Below are 12,541 nucleotides of genomic sequence, written 5' to 3' on the forward strand. Positions count from 1 at the left end.
GCAGTTTCTGTATGTTCAAGCTGATGGTGTACACACAGCACGAAAAGAAAACCATCCTGGACACTCCAAAGCCAGCGACAACTCAAACCTCACAGTTATGTGATCCTTGGATGGTCGGATTTCTAGAGCTGGAAAGTCATTCTGCTGATTTTGCTGTGTTTGTGTGCTGTACAGTTGGTATGTAAAAACAACAATGGGTATCTACAGACTTTTTTAAACTCATAAGTCTTTAAAAAACATACAGTGATTCAGTCATGATATCCTTCAATTTTAAGTTTCACATATCAGGACATAATAAAAATCAGCTGGTCCTTAGCATGTTCTGAAATTGTCTGAATACAATCTAAGAAAAACAGCACAGGACATATGACACTGTTACTGTTTATTCAACAAAAACTAAACCCCAAAAATCTGCTTGAATCAGTCAAATAACTTTTTCAGTCTCCCACATGATTGCAGAGGGATTTTGGCCTAATCTTCGTTGCTACTTCCCACAATAGCACACCAAACAGGGTGAAGTCTTTGACATTGCAACATCTTTTTCTTTCTCAGCTATTCTTTTGCAGATTTGCTGCTATGCTCGGTGTCATTGTCTTGTTGCATGACCAAATTTGGACCAATGTTTAGCTATAAATTTAACTAACCTTAGCATTCAGAGGAGTTCAGGTCTTACTATACGGCTGCAAAATAAACCCAAATCACACCCACTCCACCACCGTGCTTTACTGATGGCACAAGGTGTTTTTCCTGATGTGCTGTATATACATCTCCTCTGTGGTTTCTTCAGATGCAACTTTGCAAACCTAACCTGTGCTGTGTTCATAATTTGTACTTGTTCAGTCTTTTTCTAGTTTTACTGTCACAAACTTCCACATTCAGCAGATGGCCCCGCCCCTCCCTGAGCCTGGTTCTGCCAGAGGTTTCTTCCTGTTAAAAGGGAGTTTTTCCTTCCCACTGTCGCCAAAGTGCTTGCTCATAGGGGGTCATATGATTGTTGGGTTTTTCTCTGTATCTATGAAGCGCCTTGAGGCGACTTTTGTTGTGATTTCGCGCTATATAAATAAAATTGAATTGAATTGAAAATTGAATTGGAAACATCTGACATGCTAACTGAGGGCTGTAGAGCACGAGATGAGTAGAGAATGAACAATGCTTCTCCAAGACCAATGCTGTCACTCAAATGGTTAGGGGGTGAGGGGGAAAGAGAAAATAAAGAAAGTGTAGCAAGATAGGAAAAAAAGATTAGGGAGCGGGAATAGAAAAATTCAATGACACGCTGCATTTCTGTGGAAACACTTGGAGAGTAAAAAGTGGTGAGTGGAATTAATCAAGTGCATTTGATTAGCAGCACTGGCTGCTACTTACTCCCTTTAACTCCTATGGAAACAGTAAAGGTGTACTTAGATTTCCACGCACTGCTTTTGTATTTTTCCCTCAGTTTTTGTTAAATAATTAAGGACATTTTGTAATACTTCATGTGTTATTGTGTTTACTAAATGATGATTTTACCAGTTGATTTTTTTAGTCTTATTAACTAAAACCTTGATGTACTTTCCTTTTTTTTCACCATGGCTGACCTGTTTGTCAGGATTAATGCTTATAAATGTTTTTATCTATGTGAAAGTGAAAAATGTATCAACAAAGAATTAACAATTAACCAAATGTTTGCTTTAATCTGACATGTTCTTGCACTTTCTGAGTTTCATTTTGTTTGGGTGGCAAATTATTATTATTTTTTACTAATTCCTGAACAACATTACATTTCAAAAAATGTCTTTTTGACATATTTTAAGAACATAATTATTTACGTATAGATACTTTGATTCACATTACTTTTTGCTCACTGTGTCATCCGTAGGTTTGGTATTTTGTGCTCCAGTTTCATTTGTTTACCTTTGTTTAAATCAATTTATATCACTTACTCTCCATGTGTTCTTTTGTTTTGCTTTTTGCTTGGCTATGTGCTCAATCGATCTAATGACAACACTGCAATCAATAAAGTTAAAGCAAATGTTAAAGATGCTTTAGTTCACTCGTACCCCCTGGTTAGTCTCCGCTGAGCTGGAGAGCCCGGTCAGTGTATTGACTTAATGAGTCAATAATAGCTTGTCACAGGATATAAAGCACATATAATATAGAAACCACAGCATGAGCATGCTTTATCTTTTATCGGGCTCATATTTCCTGCAAAACTTCATATTTAGACATTAAAAATATCTTTACTCAGTGCCAAATACTGTTGGGGAGATTGTGGCTCAAGAGTTGCGAGTTCGCCTTGTAATCGGAAGGACAGTCTCGGTCATTGTGTCCTTGGGCAAGACACTTCACCTACCGCCTACTGGTGATGGACAGAAGGGCCGATGGCGCGATATGGCAGCCTCTGCCCCAGGGCAGCTGTGGCTACAACTGTAGCTTGCCTCCACCAGTGTGTGAATACAGACCATTTACCATTTAGCAGCCAAATTTCAGGCATATAGGGGAAAGGGGCAGTTTTTCCAGAGATTCTGGTATTTATTAAGTAAAAGCAAGCACACAAGTGAGTTTAAAAGGCAAAGAAAAGCTTCTTGAATTTTGTTCTTGATGCTTCTTGACCCATTGAGGACACCTAGAATTTAGATGCTCAAATAAAGAAGTGAATTTTCTGCACGAGATGCCATATAAACTCTCTTCTCAACTTCTCTGTGACCTGGTGCTGTGTAAATTATCCAGACTGTGTAAATCTCATCCATCTGTCGCTCCCACTAAGTTAAAACAAACAATTAAAGATATCTGTGGCTTTATGACCCGACTCTCGGAAAGGCCGTCTCCATTAGCGCGTGTGTTTGGAGAAGGCCGTACGTCATATTTTCAGTCTTCCCTCTCGTCTCACCTGAGTAGGTATCTGTGCCCGCAGAATGTTCTGCTCTGTTTCCATAGCGATGCCCGGGGCAGTGGTTGCCAAGTGTGGGCTATGGTTGTCCGTTGCTGGACTGGACACTCCAGGCTGACTGGCCCCCGTTTTCACATCCGATCCGTTTCCAAAGGCCTGAATGGCATTTTCTGGAACAAAAGAGCAGCCGCAGATACACTGACATGACTGGAAGCTTAATAGAAACATTCATGCTGAAAAATCAGGAGACTTTGATCATTTTTACATGAGTCATCACCTCAAGTGTTCTTTTGCTTTTTTCTCCTGCATAACTCTTTTGATTGTGATTGGCCACTTTACAGCTACGTACAAGAGGCCCAAAATTGCAAGGTGGTCAACTTTGCATTGCGACTCATCAGGCTTGTTGAGCTGAAGCATTAATTTCACCCTGGATTTGGCAGTTCAACACACAAAAAAGAAAGAAGAAGCAGCTACCACACACACAGGAAGGAAAACCTTAGTAGTTTAGAAAGAAACGTGTAAAATGTCCCTAAATAAGCAGTGAATGCTTCAGCCACGGTTCAGTTTTCAAATTTACACATCTTGGTTCTGTGCTGGGTCACCGGTGTAAGGAGCTACCTGTGTTATTCACACCTGGGGAATCAGTTTCAGTATGTTATTCCTCAGGCGATAAAAAAAGCAAACTTGTGCTCTGTCTGCTCTTAAACAAGACAGAAAGAAAGAGTGTGTGAGCCAAAACTCACTTTTTTATGTAAGAGACATAAACAAACTATGGAAAAATGCCTGAGATACAGATGGAGGCTTTGGTTTTAATTACGTCAATCTGTGAGGCAAGGGCTCCAGCAAGTCAGATGTAATGCAGGAACATATAACAGCAAAATGAGAACTATAATTACATTATAAAATAATAATTAATTAATTCCCTGCAAGCATGCCTGGTTGCTAAGTCTCTTAGCTACCACTTTGCTATTCTAGTGTACTGGTTTTCCTGCTGGTTTTCTCCAAAATAAAGATGTATCCATAAATCTCACAATATTCACTGTTTATTATAAGGAAATCATTGCAAAATAAATAAATAATGTGTTGCTTCTGGTTGCAGTGCAGGTTTGCAAGGCCAAAAAGTATCCACACTACACAATTATCACCTTGGTAAAGTTGTTCGTGTGAGACAGCTGACTAAAAAAGAAGGGACTGGTAGTTAGGAAGTTGTAAGTGAAACTGACAGTTAGGAACAAATTATGGTGCATGTGGAGAGAACGGTGGTTAAGTATGAGGCAAAAAATACCGTGTCTGTGAGAAGGAGTCGTATTATGTAGAAAATAGCGGGAGAAGCTGAATGTAAGGCAGATCTTGAGCAGCAGTGCATAATAAGAGTTGTGCATGTGTCTTCTAATAAGTGTAATTATCACCTTTGTTGTTCTGGGACTGGATATATAAATGATGTAAGTGCACAAAAAAGACACGTGCATGTTTTTTCTACCACACAAAGTATTTATGATAGAAACAGTGTGCAGACTACACACACAAGTCAGATCGCACACACGCTTTTTCGAGAGAGTCAGGTCTGAAAGTCTGGAACTAGAAATTTAAAACAGAATTTAACATGAAAATTAAACAAACAAGTATTCAGGGCTTAAGTTTCTTATATATATTATTTTTCTACTTGCAAACACACTTACTTATATTAATATGCTTAATTTATCCACATGGACTTCATTGCAAAGAATTTAGTGTCCACTAAATTGTATGAGGCCACTGTTGTTATCATTATTATTGGTAACTGTGACACTATAAATAGCTGAAGCCATACTTAATGCTTCCCTTGTGTGAACGGACGTACTTTTTAGCCTCTCTTTTGTAGCACTCATTTGTTTTCTCTGAATTTACACAGACTTGCACATCTTCTTTATTGTTTTCATTGCCGTGTTTTATAACTTGTGGCACAAACAATCCAAATAATAGGCAGACGGAGTCTCTACATTTATTTTGAGGCCAGAGATGGGAGTGGAAATGAGGCTTGTGCACAGAATGCATGTGCACGTGTGACCCCAAGTGTCTGGAGGACTGAAGACACCTCCTGCAGCAATGGTTGGAACCAGCTAGGAGTTATCTTAGCTTGAATGGTGCGGCTGTGTGTGTTGAATTCATTGAGAGAAAATTTGATTTACAGCATTTTTCTTTGTTGACTCAACATTTCTGCTTCATATACATTTTGAGTTTTTTGATTCTCCTTCCAAACATATACCAGCTCCAACTTTTTGGTTTCACTTAATCAGGCATCTTAAGCAATAACCCAGAGCCTTAAATCCTTCTGAGTTGTACTTAACAACGGATCTAGTCCTGGAACTAGAAGCCCTATATGCTTTGTTTAAATTCATGCCTTGTGCAATGTATAATCAAGACAGACTTTATATGTACAATGTTTGATTTTATGCACAGTGATTGATTTTAAAGTAAGGTCAAATTACACAAAATTATGCAGCAGGATTTTCATATTTTCCAGTGCTCTAATTCACTCAGTAAAAACCAAGGACATACACTCTCAGACCCTCTCAACCTGGCAGGATTCTCTCTTTAGTAAAATAAGAGCACCACACAGGGTCATGGGCGGTGGTGCGCCAACGCACACAAACCATCACAATACATGCTGAAAGTGCTCCACTGCAGTACTACTAGTGAAATGTGGAAATTAATCTCATTGTGAAATGTTAGAAATAGATGAGTGTGTTAGACGGAGGGGTTTTAATGCACAAACTGATTGGACAACATCTGTTTTTAATAAAGGACACACCTGTTGTGACTTGTATGACAATGTTATGAAAGAGCAGAGGGGTAGTTGTTGATTAGTGAGAACAAGAGGGTTCATTGATTGGCATGGGTAGTTACTGGCCCCGCACTTAACACTTGAGAGGAGAACGAAGGGCCAATGCTGTGCAAAGTTTCTCTATACGGCATAATTAAACTTGCCTCAGTCCCACTTGAGAATACACTGAAGTGCAGCGTCCTCTGCATACGGCATCGCAAGTTGGGAATGTGAAGTAATGACTAAACACAGAATAGCAGCTGAGTCATAACATCCAATCAGCACACAATGGTGAGGTTAAATAGGTTTTTATTCGTTAGCCGGCAGCAACAGTGAACAATTATGTTTAACAAAAGCACAAAAAAGAAAAGTAAAAAGGTCTTTGATGCTTTTTTTTGTCTTATCGACCACCAAAATGTCATGGTCCTGGGTCTTTTGACCCAGCGTTTTAAGTTTGAGTTTATTTTGTTCATTAGGTTATCTAAGTTCATTTGGTTATTAGACTCCAGCCTCACGCCTCGTCAGCTGGAGGGCCCGAGGAGCCCGTCCAGCCTCACGCCTCGTCAGCTGGAGGGCCCGAGGAGCCCGTCCAGCCTCACGCCTCGTCAGCTGGAGGGCCCGAGGAGCCCGTCCAGCCTCACGCTTCGTCAGCTGGCGGGCCCGAGGAGCCCGTCCAGCCTCACGATTCGTCAGCTGGCGGGCCCGAGGAGCCCGTCCAGCCTCACGCTTCGTCAGCTGGCGGGCCCGAGGAGCCCGTCCAGCCTCACGCTTCGTCAGCTGGCGGGCCCGAGGAGCCCATTCAGCCTCATGCTTCGTCAGCTGGAGGGCCTGAGGAGCCCGTCTGGCCACCTTCTGCTTCACCACCTGTGGCTGCAGCGCCACCTCCTGCGGCTCCCGTGCCGCCGCCTGCAGGACCACCACCTGCTGCGCTACTGCTTGCTGCTTCTACGCCTCAGCCTGAGGACGACGCCTCACCTGGTTCTGCCACACCTCAGTCTGAGAACTCATACGAACTCATTTCACCCACTATAGACTGTGTGTTGCTGCAACTTGAAAAGCAACCTGCCTCGTCAGCTGGAGGGCCCGAGGAGCCCGTCCAGCCTCATGCCTCGTCAGCTGGAGGGCCCGAGGAGCCCGTCCAGCCTCATGCCTCGTCAGCTGGAGGGTCCGAGGGGACCGTTCAGCCGCCACCTGCGGCCGCCTCGTCGTCACCTGGTCCAGCTTCGTCAGAGTCTTCAGCCTCGTCTGGTCCAGCTTCGTCAGAGTCTTCAGCCTTGCCTGGTCCGGCCTCTGCTGCGTCTGGCCCTGCCTCGCCTGGTCCTGTTGTGCCAGCTGGAGGTTCAGCCAAGCGCGCCCAGCATCCTTCCACGCCATCGCCTGCAGCGCCGCCACCTGCGGCTTCCACGCCGTCGCCTGCAGCGCCATTATCTGTGCCTGCCACGCCTCAGCCTTGTCTCCTTCCACCTGCCAAGCCACGTCCAGGTCCAGCACGGCTGTTTCCGGAGCCTGTCAGGACAGCCTGTCGACGGAAACCAACCAAACCATCCAAGGATTATCGTCCACGCCGTCGACCACCCGCCAAGCCGCCCGACAGGTCTCGTCCACGTCACCGCCGGCCACGAGCCAAGCCACCCGACAGGTCTCGTCCATGTTGCCGCCGGCCACGAGTCAAGCCACCCGAGTGTGGCCAGCCATGCTTGCTTCGCCACTGCCACCTTCCACATGGCCGGCCCCCTGAACCCTTGAACTATGGACTACTGTGCCATCGGCCTCCAGGTCGGCCACCTGAACTACTCCGCCATGAACTCCTTTTCTGCCGAGATCATGGTCGCCCTCCTGAAACAGGGTCTCGGACTCTTAAGCCCTTGTGTTTGGACTGAGTGCTTCAGATTCTTTGTTTTTGTGGTTTTGTTTCTGGCCCTCCGTCCTGGACCCCCGCCGCCCGCCCTGGGTGGGTTGTTTTGGTTTTGTTTCATGTTTGTTTTCTTGTTGCTGCATTTCTTTGTTCATGGTTTTGGGCGTCTGGAATCCGCCCTTGAAGGGGGGGCTCTGTCATGGTCCTGGGTCTTTTGACCCAGCGTTTTAAGTTTGAGTTTATTTTGTTCATTAGGTTATCTAAGTTCATTTGGTTATTAGACTCCTTGTGTTTTCTTCCCCTGTATTTAAGCTTCCCCTCACCCTTCGTGTTTCATGCTGCGTGTCTTATGTTATCAAGTTTGTATTATTATGCCTAAGTGTTTCTAGTTATTATTTTCCCCTCGTGTTTCCAACCATGTTAAATCTCCCATGCTCTTCATGCGTTTCATGTCTGTGTCTTACGTTGTCAAGTTCGGGTTGTCATGTCTATGTCTCATTATGTTTCCTGTTTTATTGTGAAGAGGTCTGGTGTTCTGTGTTCATCATGTTCAGTTTTACTCTCCCACTGTGACGTCATTATGTTCATGTGTGCCAGCTGTTTCCTCATGTGTCTCCACTTCCCCTAATCACCTCCTGTGTATTTAAGTCCTCTGTTTTCAGTGTGTGATGGTCAGGTCGTCTGTTGTCCACGCCATGTTTCCTATGCCATGCTTCCAAGTTTCTTGTCTAGGTTTTTCTTATTGTTTGTTTAGATTTCCCAGTTTAGGTTTGTGTTAATTTTGCTTCAGTTTGCCTTGCCCTTTGTTTGTACCTTTTTTCCAGCCATATTAAACGGCTCGCTTTTTGTTAACATTCAAGTTTTGTTCCCTGTTCCTTGGAGTCTGCATTTTGGGTCCTTTTTCAATTCATACAGTCTGCCCTCGCCAGACTGTGACACAAAAGCGCTTTACAATTCAAACCGTCCTCGCCCACAAAGTGATTTGATTTCATATTATCTTTATCAGTATGGGGGTTCGGTATCGTGCCCCAAAGAGTTCCGATTACAGGATGACCCAAATGTTTTTGTCATCCACTGACACCACCAGCACCAGCTTGTGTCAGTTCAAATGCAGATTTGATCAAAATTGTAATGGTAGCATTTTCTTATAGCTGTAAGCTTTTAAAATGTGTTTGATAGATGGTTGGGATTCTGAAGTACTGTATATTTATCCGTACTGTATAAATATCGAATGTCACACAGCGTTTTTAACTAGCTCACACTAAGTGGAACATTTAACATCTAAAGAGCCAGACACTGGATGTTAACATCACGTTTTCAGCGACTTCAGATGTGAGAAGTTATCCATCCAGCAAAGAAAAGATGCTGAAAATGATGCGCTAACAATCATAATGTTTAAAACGTGAAATGTGAAGTTTTTTTTAGTGTCGTTAAACACAGCAGGTCTTAAAACATTATGTCCCTTAATGTGTTGGTTGGTTGAAAAGGGAGACTCAGTATAGGCACAATGCCACCTCTATACAGCTCTAGCATGCAAAAGATTCTGACTGTCCAAAGCCTGAATCAGCTCCTCAAGCAGCAAACAATGAGTCATAATACTATCAGAATCTAAAATTTAGATACAGATTTATATGAATTGCATAAATGAATTTTCATTTTTAAAACCACTGGCATGTAATACTGGTCTGTGTACCTGGAGAGGATGCAGTACAGTATGGCTCTCTACTCTAGTGCCAATAAAATGTCAGTCAAATGGAAACCACAGTGGAATGTAAGAGATCTACTAAAATGTAAGTTTAGAAACAAATGTAACTTTCTTCCTCTATTTTTTCTATGTTTTTCACACTTAAATGTTTCAGATCATCAAACAAATGTAAATATTACACACAGACAAAGTCTACTCCACTTTGTCAGGCAGGTCCTATTTAAGCGATTTCTTGATGGAGAACAGGTGTGGCAGTAATCAGGCCTGGCTGTGGCTAGAGAACTTGAACTTCCAAAGATGTGATAATGTTTTAAGACCAATTTAGTTAAAAGCTTTCTCAGGATGGTGTGCCCTAGTGAAGGACAAAAGAAAGAGAGGAAAGCTTAAAATACTATCAGCTCATTAAAAGTATTTTGAGTAGCAGGAAAAAAAAATCTCTGAAAGACCTGACACGTGATCTGAGAGATGCATCTGGCCTTTCAGTTAATCTATTATTTGCTAAAGCATAATCAGAAAAGGTCTCAGTGGAAGGATGGCAAATGCAGATATGTTAAATTACACAAGAACTGTACTGAAAATCAGTGGAAACAGGTCGTCAATATGCAAGGAGGCCAGGAAGGTACAACTCCAAAACACGGTGGAGGCTCTGTCGTGGTTTATGGCGACATTCAACCAGTGGTGTTGGTAATTTTGTCAACAAGTGATTGAATCATTTCTGCAGAAAAAGTATCACCACCCTTTATCCACTATATAATACCTGGAAAACATCGAATCTTGAGCGCACCGTGTATAAATTGATACCTGTAAACCTCAATAAGTGAAGCAATGCTGTAAAGAAGAGTGAGCCGCAAAGATAAACTGATAAAAATATCAATTACTTCAAAAAACTACTTCAAGTTAGTAGTACTGAAGGTGCTTCTACAAGCTACTGAGTCATGGGGTGTACTTAGTTTGACAGAGGGCTATGGAGTCGTGTGAAAACGCACTTTTCCACACAAATATACAAATGTGTACTTCCACAGACTACTGCCTGCCATCCATTGTCATCAAAATCTCTTGTCGGCAAATTTATAATGACTAGAAAAATTCTGAGATCTTTTTCTCTTTTTGCAGGAGCATAGGAAACAGATGTTCAAATTTGGATGTAATTCAGTCAAACAGATGCTGTTGATATTTCTGTTTGAATACTCGAGTGATTGAAACAGATAACATTTCTACCTTCACTGTCTACCAGAAGTATGCAGTAAAATTACAGGCGCGTAAAATACAGACAGAAATGTTTGGTTAGCAGAGCGTTGACACAGAGCAAGAAGGTGGAGAAAGTCAGAGACGGCAGACATGGATACTGGACTATGAACTGGTTCCCTTTAATGTATTTAAGACCCTCAAATATCTGTCACCTTTCTGTAAAGGTTTGACAAAATGATCACTGATTATTTAAAAGGACCATAAGAAGCCTGTGACTGCGAGGAATATCACATTATATTTCCTGTGTACAATTTACTGACTGCTGGATTTATAAGGAAATTCATTACATCAAGTTGTTGGATTTATAGCAACCAGAATGAATTATGACCATATAATGAATTAATATTCTATAGGCATTCATTCTCATTTGGCTAATGGCTTACTCAGCAGCAATTACGTTTTCATGAAAGTCACTTCAATTAAAATATGCTCAAAATAAAGACATGACTGTCAGATCCATCAATTAATAACCATAGCTTATACTGTAAGATGAATGTGAGCATGAGACATGAAAAACCCTCATTTCCAGCTGTTCCTGAGGGGGAAAAAACCCAGAAGCGACTCACTGAATTTCAGTGATGTGAATTCAGAGTCTTCAGCGGAGTATCAGCGTGTGACGCACAGACATTGATTTCTCACAGGATCATAAACAAATTGATCGTTCCTCCTGAGATAGTTTGCCTCTGCAAAGAAAATTCTGCAGCAGTCAATGCAGCGCCTTGACTTGAGCATCAGCATCGAGCACTGGAGTTGCTGGAAGGGTGACCTGTTTGTTCCTTTAGCCCTGCAGCTAATTAGGGAATGCATGTTGCAACAGAATCTCAATGAATTGACAGTGAGAAGAAATCAAATACTGATCCCATTTGAGGCTATATATACATATATGAGGCTGTGGACTACCATGCTAATGGTGCTGTGGGTCATTAGCATTGGTAGGACAGGTGGGAAAGTGTGCCAGTGCGCTCAAAGCGTGCAGTTAGGGTTCGGCAGCGCACAGCAATTCCCTGGCAGCGTGACGGATGAGAGAAGCGAAGGATGCAACTCCAGCTGCTCGCCACCATGCCTCACCACCCGCCATCACGCAGAGATGAAGTGCCAATTGATATCTTTAGTGGTAAGCTGTTGTGACAGTTTCTTTGTAAATGTTTGGCCACGGCTGTTTAAGCACAGCCATCTCTTCCACTTTTAAGTTTCCTCCTGAGGGCTTTTTTTCCTCTTTTACTGACTTCACAGGTTCCCTGGGGCATTAATGCAGAGCCCATCCTATGCATGCCCCGGTTCTGTCCCCAAACTCCCCAACGTATTGTTGGCCACCCTGACTTTTCCCTGTTATAATACCAATTCAAGTTCCAGAAAAGATTTTACATAATTGCAGAAATAAAATTAGCTTCACCTCCATCTGTCCTCTCTTTTTTTCCCCCTGCCACGGACAGAATGAAGAGGTCCAGAGCTGCTGCTCTGCATAGTGATGCGACTATTACTGCCGTGATGAGGAAGTAAGGTGGGGTGACAGCTGTTTTTAAAACCTGACTGAGCTCGCTCCATACAGGGAAGGCTTTTTTCCCCCAGCAGTTTCCCCCTCCCCTGTCTGCAAACAACTGTATTCTTCCCTGCCACTATTCTCTCTGTCCGCCTCATTAGTTCGGAGGCAGGAAACCAAATTAGGCTCAATTACAAAGTCATCAAAGGCCATCTGAAGTCCTGTCTCAGCAAGCAGGCCCCAGCACAAGGGCGGGGTTGTGCGCAAAATAATGGTGGATTCAGCTGCAAGAAATTTACACACAAAAAAGACAAGGAGGATTTATTTAACCGATGATGATGATGTCGCTGTCCATTTGTAAAACTGAACGATCACTGAAGACAGGAGAGTCTTCCCCTGTACTCAAAACGAATAACAATTCTTTACACGCTGTGATTATACAAGAAACATGGGAGAAAGCAAACAATGAGGAACTCTCCCAGGGTGCATTCATTTCCCCAATTATTGGATCCAATCCAAACTCGCTTTGTCAATTCATTACGGACACTTTCTCCCCCCAAAAAAGAGGTGTTGTCTGCCCG

General features: G+C 42.7%; 1 protein-coding gene across 1 annotated transcript in view; it reads right to left on the minus strand.

The window, feature by feature from the left end:
• Positions 1–12,541, minus strand: part of gfra4a (GDNF family receptor alpha 4a) — a 166,884-nt gene that overhangs the window by 1,607 nt on the left and 152,736 nt on the right. Inside the window, exon 7 of the mRNA XM_085342986.1 lies at positions 2,870–3,039. Coding sequence (XP_085199112.1) covers positions 2,870–3,039 — 170 coding nt within the window. The remainder of the gene's footprint in view (positions 1–2,869; positions 3,040–12,541) is intronic.

This window comes from Diplotaxodon limnothrissa, linkage group LG19 (genome assembly GCF_057381915.1).
Source record: "Diplotaxodon limnothrissa isolate DT_005_m linkage group LG19, D_limnothrissa_male_GT1.1, whole genome shotgun sequence".
Lineage (NCBI taxonomy): Eukaryota > Metazoa > Chordata > Actinopteri > Cichliformes > Cichlidae > Diplotaxodon > Diplotaxodon limnothrissa.